The sequence below is a fragment of the Chelonia mydas genome, chromosome 1, assembly GCF_015237465.2.
Source record: "Chelonia mydas isolate rCheMyd1 chromosome 1, rCheMyd1.pri.v2, whole genome shotgun sequence".
In the NCBI taxonomy this organism is placed as follows: domain Eukaryota; kingdom Metazoa; phylum Chordata; order Testudines; family Cheloniidae; genus Chelonia; species Chelonia mydas.
This window is the reverse complement of record NC_057849.1, coordinates 189,630,635-189,642,995: the sequence shown is the minus strand read 5'-3', so window position 1 is coordinate 189,642,995 and position 12,361 is coordinate 189,630,635. Positions and strand designations below refer to the sequence as shown.

The following is a 12,361-nucleotide window of genomic DNA, read 5'->3' as shown; positions in this document are numbered from 1 at the left end:
AACCAGTTTCAGGAATGGCCAGGCTACGGTGTGAAAGTTCTGTTTGTTTCTCCTTGATGGAAACCTCCCCACGGGTTCACTCTACTTTCCTGTAAGCCAACCGCCCTCCCCTCCCACCTTTGATCACCGCTTGCAGAGGCAATAAAGTCATTGTTGCTTCACATTCATGAATTCTTTATTTATTCATCACACAAATAGGGGGATAACTGCCAAGGTAGCCTGGGAGGGGTGGTGGAGGAGGGAAGGACAAGGCCACACAGCACTTTAAAACGTATTGAATGCCAGCCTTCTGTTGCTTGGGCAATCCTCTAGGGTGGAGTGGCTGGGTGGCCGGAGGGCCCCCACCCCCCGCGTTCTTGGGTGAGGAGGCTATGAAACTTGGGGAGGAGGGAAGTTAGTTACACAGGGGTTGTAGGGGGTGGTCTATGCTCCTGCTGCCTTTCCTGCAGCTCAACCATACACTGGAGCATGAATTTGATCCTCCAGCAGCCTGAGCATTGACTCCTGCTTTCTTTCAGCAAGCTGACGCCACCTACCATCTTCAGACCGCCACCTCTCCTCGTGGTCATATTGTGTTTTCCTGCACTCTGAGACTGTCTGCCTCCACGTATTTTGCTGTGCTCTGTCACTGTGGGAGGACAGCATGAGGTCAGAGAACATATCACGAGTGCGTTTTTTTCGCCTTCTAATCTTGGTAGCCTCTGGGAAGGAGAAACGTGCAGCTGGTGGAGGGGGAAAAAAAGGGAGAGTGGTAGTTAAAAAGACATTTTATAGAACAATGGGTACACCCTTTCACGGTAAACCTTGCTGTTAACATTACATAGCACATGTGCTTTCATTACAAGGTCGCATTTTGCCTCTTATTGAGGGTATGCTGGTTTGGTGTGAGAGATCACTCACGCAGGGCCGGGCAGCAGAATTCAGCTTGCAGGCAGACATAGTAAGCCACAGTCTTTTGGCTTCTTTAACCTTCATAACACGTGGGAATGGTCTCAAATAGCAGCACCCTCATTTCCCATATGAAGTAGCCGTTGGGTTGGCCATTAAAAATGGGCTGGTAATTTAAAAGGAGGGTTCACATGCAGCAGAAACCCAACTAACTACCCTCCCCCCCACACAATTCTCTGGAATGATGGCTTCACTCCTCCCCCCACCGCATGGCTAACAGTGGGGAAGATTTCTGTTCAGCCACAGGCAAAAAACCCAGCAGGAACGGGCACCTCTGAATGTCAGTTTACTAAAACCACCCTATTTCAACCAGGTGACCATGAATATCACCACTCTCCTGAGGGTAACACAGAGAGATAAAAAACAGATGTTGTTTAAATGCTAGCAAACACTGGGACCATACATTGCAATGCTTTATTCTGCAATGATTTCCGACTATGTGCTACTGGCTTGGCGTGGTAAAGTGTCCTACCATGGAGGATGGAATAAGGCTGCCCTCCCCAGAAACCTTTTGCAAAGGCTGTGGAAGTACATCCAGGAGAGCTTTATGGATATGTCCCTGGAGGACTTCTGCTCCATCCCCAGACACGTTAATAGACTTTTCCAGTAGCTGTACTGGCCATGAATGCCAGGGCAAATCAATCATTAAACACGCTTGCTTTTAAACCATGTATAATATTTACAAAGGTACACTCACCAGAGGTCCCTTCTCCGCCTTCAGGATCTGTGAGCCCGCCTTGGGTGGGTTTGGGGGGTACTGTGTACAGGGTGATAAACAGATGCTGGCTGTTGGGGAAACCGGTTTCTCCACTTCCTTGCTGTGAGCTATCTACAACCTCCTCCTCGCCCCCAAAACCCGCTTCCGTGTTGCCTCCCACTCCTTGGACGGAGTCAAAGCACAGGGTTCGGTAGTGGTGGCTGCACTCCCTAGAATGGCATGCAGCTCATCATAGAAGCGACATGTCTGGGGCTCTGAACCGGACCAGCCATTTGCCTCTCTGTTTTTTTGGTAGGCTTGCCCGAGCCCCTTAATTTTCACATGGCACTGCTGCGGGTCCCTGTTATAGCCTCTGTCCTTCATGCCATTGGAGATTTTTTCAAATATTTTGGCATTTTGTCTTTTCGAACGGAGTTCTGCCAGCACAGATTTGTCTCCCCATACAGCGAACAGATCCCGTACCTCCCATTCGGTCCATGCTGGAGCTCTTTGGCAATTCTGGGACTGCATGGTCTCCTGTGATGATGAGCTCTGCATGGTGACCTGTGCAGGTGAGCTCTCCACGCTGGCCAAACAGGAAATGAGATTCAAAAGTTTGCGGGCCTTTTCCTGTATACCTGGCCAGTGCATCTGAGTTGAGAGCGCTGTCCAGAGCGGTCACAACTGAGCACTCTAGGATAGCTCCCGGAGGCCAATAGCGTCGAATTGCATCCACAGTACCCCAAATTCGACCCAGCATGACCGACTTCAGTGCTAATCCCCTCGTTGGGGGTGGAGTAAAGAAATAGATTTTAAGAGCCCTTTAAGTAGAAAAAAGGGCTTAGTCGTGTGGATGGGTGCAGGGTTAAATTGAGATAACGCTGCTAAATTCGACCTAAACTCGTAGTGTAGACCAGGCCAAAGATTCCCAAGTGTTACCATTCTTCTGCAGTCACCCTATACCTGTGGTAAAAAGTGTTTCATCCCCCTTGAATGCTGGTCCATATAGAGGATGACAACCTACTAAGCTCTACATTACTATTAGCTCAGCTCAAGTGGCAGAAGTCTGCAGTGGCTCTAAAGATTTCAAACCCTGCTGGTGATCCATGTGGGTCTGAATCTGATGCCATCTGATAGAATTTGTTTTTTGTTTTTAAAGAGACCTACCATATTAAGAGCATTCAAGTTGAAAGGCCAAGCACTCAAAAGTTAAGTGCCAGAATTAAGGTTGCCTGTGCAAACTTAATCCCGTTCCCCCTTGTGTGTATGCATTATGATGGTCTTTAATTACGTGTTCACATACCTTTTTTTTTTTTTTAATATATATAAACACAAGACCCCTGCCTCATTTAGTGCACAGGGTTGCGTAGTGAAGAAGGCTGTTGTCTGTAGGACCCTTGCCTCGTTTGTTGCAGAAGTTGAAAGTGTGTAATAAACGAGGCAAGGGATTGTAGAAAGAGAAAGGAAAGTCTCAATTTAGGCATCTCAGCGTTGCCTTAGAGAAATGGATTCTATCCCTGCTTCTGCCATAAGAGTTTCTATATGTAATGCTAGACAAGTGCCTTAAACCAAAACTTTTTGCTAGGAATCACTATTTTCTGGGTGCACAACTTGAGGCTCTTGGGTTCTGATTTGCAGAAGCACCAATGCCTGCAACTGAAGTCAAGGGGAGCTATGCTTAATTATAATATAGTAATTAATGCTGGAACCAAAAGAGGCCCTGAATATCTCAAATTCCCGCCCCCCACCAAAACAGGATTTAATTATGACTGGCAGAAAGTGCTTTGTTTAAAATATGCCTAAGTTATTTGTAATTTCCATTAGGTAATATTCAGTATTACAGGTTAGAGAATGCAAATTACAAGTAATACCAATATACAAGTTCAGTCAAAGTGGTTTGATGTGTCCACGTATTCATTTGTTAAGAGTATTAATAAGGCTCAGCTAGAAAAGTAAAACTGGGGTAGTACATTTCTACAGAGACATTTATATAGAGAGCTTATCTTTGTGGATTCTGTATACTAAACCCTGAAACATTCATTTCTAATTGGCTGTGGCCATTAAACATTTTTATTGAATAGTCTCAATTCAGTGATCAGAATGCCTATTTTTAAAAGGGGAGAAAAATGCCATCTCAACATTTGTCAGTTAAAATTAGTAAAATGCTTCATATTTTGACTAAGTACTACCTTACATAAAGGAGTTTTTGCCTGATGAAAATATTTACTATCTTTTCATCCATGAGAAAGATTTTTCAAAAATATACCTGTGCCTGTAAAATGATTTTATGACATTCCCTCAAACTTGTTAACCCCTTACACTGAACTATACATTTTAGCTAGCAGACTATTTCCTCAATATATGCATACAAGTCTAAAAAACTGACAAGCAACTGAGCTAGTAATAGAATATTTACCTTCCAAAGCACCCATTATCAAAGTCCGGGAAATGAATCAAAGCTGGAATTTATTATAGATTGACTAGTAGCTGTATCTATAATTAAGGTTGCCCAACACTTTCTATTATAGTATATATGAAGCACAAACAAAATATGGAGTCATTTTTTTTATTCCCCTTCCCGTCGTGGAGGCCAACGATATCTATAAACTGGCCAACAGCCAAAAGATACACCAAGTTATAATAAATATACAATTGATAAGCAAGTTAAAATAGCCACTATTCAGCTGGAGTTTACAAATGTGTCTAATATGTAAAAGATTGTGCTCAGACTCTGCAGTTGAGCAGATTTAAAAAAGATGGACCCATAATACAATTGAAAAAACATAAGGCATCTACACTTATGGCAAGACCTTAAAGGCTGGTCAGTGCAAAATAAATAGTAAAATAATGGCAGTAATAATACAATTGTGATACACATTACATCATTCAAAATGCTGCTATGTTTTTTCTAAAATGCACACAGCCATTCTTGAAATTTGAGGTTGTAGACATGTTATTCATGTCACAGCCAACGTTGGTAAATGACAAGGAAAATAATGTTCCCATGACCCAGAAAAAAGCATGTCTTTTACATAAAAAATATAAAATGTTCTTCACATGAAAATGGCAAAAGTAGTTACACTGTAAGTTTAAAACAGTATAAAATCCTTTATACAATGCACAGTTGACAATGCTGAAAAAGCTAGTGTGTGCCAGGTAAAACTGACAAATTAATTGCAGACCTCTAAGAATCAGAAGAAAGTGCTGTAAAATTTAAGAGTAATGTACTGATGGAGTTTAACAGATATTTGAAGATGCATAAAGAGATGTATAGTATTCCATAAATCTACCTTTTCTAATTGACACTACTTTCTGGAAATTTGACAAGTATGCATTTTTTTTCAAATTCACATCCTTTCACAAATGTGTGGAGGCATTTCTAATATTAGTTCAATTTTAATACTTAATGTAATTTCAACTAAAGCTATGTCAAATACAGTTCTCGCTGTAAAATAGGTCTCTTGCAACAAGTACTACCTTTTAATCCACATTATCGACTCCATTTTATTTCTAGATTTGTACCTTAGACATTTGGAATCAATATTGCATTAATATTTCTATATCTGACATCTGTATAATTCCATACTGCTTACTTTGAGTCTACTTACAGAAGTGGCACTTAACCCTTCCATAATGAAAGTCTCAGTATATCTCACTGGCAGTAATAGGATGGGTAGCAAGAAGAGAGGACTCTTTCTCCTCTTTTTATTCCAGTGTCAAGGGATTGTTAGCCACATTAACAAGACCAGGGCTTTATCCTGCTTCCACTGGAGTCACTGGGAATTTGGCCATTAAATCTCAACTAAAGCAGCAGCAGGCCTACCTTCTGTAATACGGCTCAGATTTTTCAAGCCAAAGTGTTTTTTAAAAACAAGCAATCAAGTTTTTCTTTAATTAACAATGGTTTACGCTTGTGTCAATTTCAGGTGGGCTATGACATTTGAGCAAGATGGTGTATAAACTTTAGACTTACACAAACGTACAAGATATCACAAAACCAAACTTTATACTACAGAGCCCTATAAACTGAGGTTCACAGTTTCTGCATTTAGTTTACCACCACTTAAACTGTGAATCATTGCTATCATATGAGAATGTTTGCTCAGCTCTTCTTGCTGCAGTTTTACTATGGCTTCCTTTTCTTCCAAACGTCCTTCCAGTTGGGACTTTTGAACTTCGAGGGAAGATGACTGCAACATGAACAAAATCCAGTTCAACAATCTCTTCCACAACAGAGATCACAGAACACTTTCACTTAATGTGTAACAGGCTCAAGTAACTGATGTAATACATTTAAGCAACATATTTAATAGCAAAGGCACAGTTTCAAAACAAAGGGATTTGTTTTGGATGCGTCTTCCCCCACACATACATACATTTTGTTCATAACTAGTGCTGTTATGCTTCAGAAATGGTTTGGGCATTAATTTTTTTTTAGAAAATAGCTATTTGTTGTCCTGTCATCTTCCTAATGGTCAGGACATTGAGTTAAACCCTAAACAAAAGTTTGTGGTTGAATAAAAACTAGCTTTTTTCCCTTAGAGAGGCAAATTGTGTGTAAGAACAAGGGCACTATCAGTTTTGTAGCAGACACTAGTTTCTTTGGATGATTAGCCTGCATTTCAAGGGAATGGAATATTACTATTGGTAAAAAGCACATGCTGTAATTTGCATCTTCAAAATTCTGTACAAATATCTATACGCACCATTGAAAGGTGAGTATTAGCCCCATTTAAAAAAATTTAAAGACCAAGTTGTGCTGAACCCTTGCAAGAGCACACACACACACACACACAAAAAAAAATGTGCAAAAAAGCCTCTCTTTCTCCACAGCCTCCAACCCAGGTAAGACCCCGGGTTGTGCTCAGTGCAAGGATAGGTCCCTAACTAGATAGTTCCAGGAGACATTGTGGCTCCCAGAAGCACATCTCCTATAACTTACTGGACAGGGTGGACCTACACCTACTCAAACAGAAGCTCATTGCCTTAACAGCACAGATAACCCAAATCATACCTCTCTGGTTTAAATCTCAGAAGTCCCTTACTCAATTAACTATATAAGAAATTGGAGCAGCCTTAACTTTAGCTATTTCTACCATTTTCATACAATTTTTCATTTCTAGCAATTATTTTTTAACTTTGGCTTTTATAGTTTTCAGTAGGCTGCCAAAAAAAATTCTTACCTTAATGCTCAATTCTTTTCTTGCCTGTTCTGTTTTACTTAATTCCTTTCTGAGAATGTCAATAGTTTCTTCCATATCTATTTTTTCTTTCTGTCGGGCTTTCAGTTTTTCTTCCAGAAGCTTTATTTTTTGTTGTAAGCCTTTTAAAAGATTTGTTAGAGTCAGTTAGCAAGTTTTAATTTGTCCAATTACTAGTAAAACTCCCAGTATGTTTAAGTTTTACACACACCAGGGCTGCTAATATAAATTACCCAGTACTGCCATCTACTACAAAATTTTAGTAGGCAGCTACAGACTTTTCATATTCACTGAAGACTTTGAAAATTATGATCTATCTAATCTAATGTCTAATTTGTAGTTTAGCAAAAAAACTTTTTAGTGAACTTGTTCTAAAAAAGTTTTCAAGGAAGCAGCTATGGTTTTTGACAGCATGTAAAATGCAATGATTTAAGTGTAGGTTTGGCAGACTTTTAAACTTCCTTGGACTTCCCCATCTGTCCTTAAAACAATTCCTCATTTTTTAGTTTACAAATATTTAAGTCTATGTTTTGAGTAAGAGTTACAGGCTTTTCAGGAGCAGAAGGCAGCCAGAGAAGTGCATTTTGAGCCTTATAATCTATTTAGCAAAAATGCAGCTGCCCACAGAACTAAGGAATTCACCGAAAAGTCTATTTAAATCCAGTTAATTCTATCCAGTATGGATAGCACAAGATTTACAAAATCAGACAGTGACTTACTTGATATTTTACTATCTCTATCCTGTAGCTGTTTCAGTAATTCTTTTCTATGATCTTCTGTTTCCATCAATTGTGCAACAGTTCTGAAATTGGAATAAAATCCTGATTACCAGATATTTCAAAGATAACAGACAGATGCAAGATTCATGTCTCCATCTCTTTGCAGCAACAAGCTAGAATAACTTGTGCAGCATTGCTTTGCACGGTCACGAAAGTTCTTTTTAAACTAGGCAGGCTGAAGAGCACCTTTAATTCTGTGCTATACAAACATATTATTTTGATTCCTTATTTGGTTGAAAAAAATACAGTATTCAAGTTTTATTTCCTTCCCTCTGTCAAACACACAGTAGAAACTCCATATCCTAAGAAACCTCATTCCTTCCTAGAGCTTGAATCCTGGAGAATCAGTCCCCCCAGCTACAAGCAGTAAAGCATTCTTGATATTACCAAGGAAATGAACCCAACCATCCTACTAAAACTCTAAAAACCCATTTATCTAGTGTTTTAGATTTACTAATATTACATTATCCCATATTGAGCAAATTAGAAAAATCTGCTTCAAGAAAAAAAGTGTCTTCTGCAACTACTGTGCAACGTTTCCAGTACAGTTCTGTTCATCCATTAGGAGGACCATATATACTAGACCTGTGGTTCTCAACCAGGGGTATGCATACCCATAGGGCAGTGGTTCTCAAACTTTTGTACTGGTGACCCCTTTCATACAGCAAGCTTCTGAGTGTGACCCCCTTATAAATGAAAAACACTTTTTATATATTTAACACCATTATAAATGCTGGAGGCAAAGTGGGGTTTAGGGTGGAGGCTGAGAGCTCGCGACCCCCCATGTAAGAGCCTTGTGACCCCCCTGAGGGGTCCCGACACCCAGTTTGAGTACTCCTACCATAGGGGTATGCAGAGGTCATCCAGGTGGTACATTAGCATCTAGATATTTTCCTAGTTTTACAACAGGCTACATAAAAAGCACTAGCAAAGTCAGTACAAACTAAAATTTCACACAAAGTGTGAAAGTACGTACTTTTTCAGTCACAGCGTGCTATGACACTTTTGTACTTTTTTGTCTGATTTTTTAAGCAAGTAGTTTTCAAGTGAGGTGAAACTTGGGGTATGCAAGACAAATCAGACTCCTGAAAGGGGTACAGTAGTCTGGAAAGGTTGAGAACCACTATCCTAGACAATCTTTTTTGCTGGTAGCACATCTACACTTTAAGGTACTAATTGCTTAAGTTACAAATTTTAAATGGTTAGAATTTAAGTTTAGTTCTACTCTATCACTGTGACCACTAACTTATGCAAATGCACTAATGTGGGTCACTTTGTCCTCCCTCTAGTTTGTCTGTTATTCACCTGTTGCCTATTGTCTAAATCCTAACTGGAAACTCGCAGGGTGGCGGATGGGGAGTGAAGGGAAGTGGACTTATTTATTTCACAGTACCTATTACACTAGGGTCCCTAGGCACTATCCCAATAGACAATCTGAAAATGGCCATGTGAAACACAGAACAGCTTCCTGGTGTACGGAGTAATATCTGATTGCTAATACACATTTTTACACTTATTAATGCTGAAGACACAAACTATAAGAATGTGAATGGCATTCCAGTCTGCCTCATGAATCAGACTTGTTAACTAAATTCTGATTGCAGAATTTTTACTACTGGCAATACAAGAGCCAGGAATAATGCAGCTTGACCTCCAGGGCTGGCAGCTAGAAAAATCAAGCATTTTACTTATAAAGTGAACTTGTCTGGCCTGACTGTCATTTTGAAGAAGAGTACCAGCCTTTTAAAAAAAAATAAAAAATTATTTTTCTTGTTTCTAATTGATATTTTAGTTATTTACAACCAGGAAGCCTCTTCCCTCAGCTGCTGTAGTGAAATATTAATTTTCCTGCCCCGCCCCACTCTTGTCAGACCACCAATTTGCACCAAACTGTAATTTCTATCCTCAAAAACCTGGGTCAGGTGGTAAGCTGGTGGATTAGGAAAGATGAATGAAAAACAAAATTCAGAATTCTTGCTCATTTGGTATAGGAGTACACCTGTGCTTGTGAAGAGAAGAAAGAAGTTAAATAAATAAATGATGTTTGAACATGTTTCAAGTCCTACATCACAGGAGGAGACTGAAATACAGCAAAAGTGAATTATATATTGAATTACAGTAGTGATTATAGGTTGACCCACTGCAATCAAGGACAGCCATCTACCACCATTACTTCAAGTTGTACAGAAGACCCCTGCTATAAAGGTAAGCGATGAACAAGTTAGAAGCTCTACAACTATAGAAGAGAGAGTTTAAGAGTCAAGTTCTTTTCTGCCTTAACTACTACCAGCTATCAAAGTACTAATGAAGACTGTCAAATTTAGCCACATACTAATCAAACAACTCCTACTGGACTTTAATAGAAAGTTGCCTGCCTCATCAAGGATTGAAATTTGGCCCACGGTAGTTAAATGATAGTGAATTTCAATAATCTCTGGCATGGATTTAAGATACCCTCTAATGAGAGGGCATTAATTAGCAAAACTTTTGACCCCATCCGCTGACAAAAGCAATATTCTACGTGAGTAGAGAGAATCCTTGTACATTAGAAGGGAATCTTGAAACCTACTAAGTTCCATAAAATACGCTGTAAGTAGTCTCAGGTATTATACATGACCTCAAGTTCTCCTTCTGTTTGTGTGTAAGACCAGAAACAAAACCAGAAGAAACCGATTACACAGAGGAAACAGGTGAGAGTAACTAATTAAAGCAAAATGGAGAAGTCTCCCCCCCTCACCCCTCAGGTGATACTTGAAACCACAGACACTTAAACAATCAGTATTGATGTAACTTGACGGTCTCCCTTTAATTTGCTTTTAAAAAAAATGAACTTACTTGTCATTCTGTTGCTTGAGCGATTCATTCAGTTTTTTCATGGCCTCAGCTTGTTTATTTAGTGAATTACATGTAATCTGCAGATCTTTATATTGTCTTTCAGTGGTTTCATGCCTAAAAGTAAGTTAGTTAATGGGTTATGGTTAAGAAGCCTAAGTAACTTTTTAAGAGCTTTGCTGTGTCATGAAAGAAAAAATACTTTTGACATCCAATGAGCTATTTTTCCACTCCACTTCCAAGCAAAAAATTGTTATGCCCACTTTTGGCAAAAAACTTATTAAAAAACCTGCAGTGCATAAAATATAAAAAGCAAACAGCAACTTTCATCTTAACCTCAATCCTCATTGGAACCCTTACACATTATCACTGACTGTTTATTAAGATTAAGAATTGGATTGAGACTACACGTTTCTTTCAGACAAAGTTCACCACAATCAGGTGGTTCACACAAATGTAGCGAGTTATACATAATCAAACCAGTAGCTGGAAGTAGCTTGTCTGACAGAGGCCAGACCAATGCTTCAGAGGAAGTACAAGAATTCTCATAATGGACAATTATGAGATTATCTGCACATTGGAGATATTCCTTCTTAAGGAGTATCCAGTAGAAGTTAGTCTCTGCCTAAAGTACAAAGGTTTTTATTCTTTTGAAAATTTTTGATCGTCTAATCTAACTCCGAATGGTCTCATCCAAACAAGTGCATTCCTTTTTTGAATCCCACCAACCTCTTAGCCTCGTTTTTTTGGTATTCGCTTTAAAGTTGTTGCCTTTATTTCACTAAGTGTCCCTTTATTCTTGTATTATAAGGACAGGCAAGTAGGAGCACTCTATTTGCCCTTTTCAGCCATTAATTTTGTACACCTATCACGTCCACTCAACAAACTAGTTCCATTCTTTCTTTACATGGAAATCTTCATTACTCAAATCATCCTCACCCATTCCTTAACTTAATAGCTTTGGAATCTGCACCTTCATCCATCAATTTCTATATTCTGTGCAAGTTACAAACTTTTTCAAACACAGGATTAATTTGATCCAAGAACAAATAAAATTCAACTACATTAGCAGTGACCCACTTAAAACCTACATACAGAGTGTTTTAACACACTGTCCTGCAATACGATTAGCCTAGAAAAAGACAGTGCTTTGAACGCCTCAAAGCCCTTCTTCTGCTTCAGCTAAATTGGGCACTTACTGGATTCAAACAGAGCTCTAACCAGCATTCCTTGGCTGAAAGGACTAATCAGGTCAAAGTAGGTCCTTTAAGAAAGGCCTGTGTAAACCTATTTTCTCTTTTAATCTGTTACCTATCCAAAATTTTTCTGTTTTGGGTTAGTAAACAAGTAGTGCAGATAGATTTTAAGTTCTTACTTCTGCAGAAGATCAATGGAGGATCTTTTCAGTATCTCATATTCTTCAGCCACTGTCTGTAACTTCCTATTATGTTGAAAGAGCTGCTCTATGTCATTCTGCGCCCGTTCAGATTCTACGTGCTGAGCTTTCAGCAATACATCTAGTTCTTCATTTTTTCGCTCTGCATCCTTCAACATTGCAGCAAGCGTCCTTGCCTTTTAGCAAAAAGCAAATACACAGACTCCTTTACATGCTTAATCTACGCTATGTTACTTAACTCACTCAAAACAATGGGGAATTTTACATGGAATTAGAATTTACCCTACTGCTAAATTATCCACAAAAACCTATATGATCAAATGCTCCATGGTCAGTACACTATATTTAAAATTAGATAGCAAGTTTTAAGCATGTCTAAAGTTTGGGCAAATGATGACCGAATCAGTTATTTTACACTCTGAGATACAGTAGTCATTTGTGACCTTAAAAATAAAATAAAAGTTTAGATACTCTTTTAAAAAGTATCTGAAGTGCTTACACTTGTGGC

The 12,361-nt window shown here is 39.1% G+C and overlaps 1 protein-coding gene across 2 annotated transcripts in view; it reads right to left on the bottom strand.

The window, feature by feature from the left end:
• Positions 1-4,197: 4,197 nt before the first annotated feature.
• CIP2A (cellular inhibitor of PP2A) overlaps positions 4,198-12,361 on the bottom strand; it is a 33,795-nt gene continuing 25,631 nt past the window's right edge. For both annotated transcript variants that reach the window (XM_037907503.2, XM_037907506.1), the window contains 5 exons: positions 11,833-12,029; positions 10,461-10,574; positions 7,566-7,648; positions 6,829-6,968; positions 4,198-5,835 (listed from right to left, as the gene is read on the bottom strand). In XM_037907503.2, the coding sequence (XP_037763431.1) occupies positions 5,665-5,835; positions 6,829-6,968; positions 7,566-7,648; positions 10,461-10,574; positions 11,833-12,029 (705 nt within the window). In that variant the 3' untranslated portion in view covers positions 4,198-5,664. The remainder of the gene's footprint in view (positions 5,836-6,828; positions 6,969-7,565; positions 7,649-10,460; positions 10,575-11,832; positions 12,030-12,361) is intronic.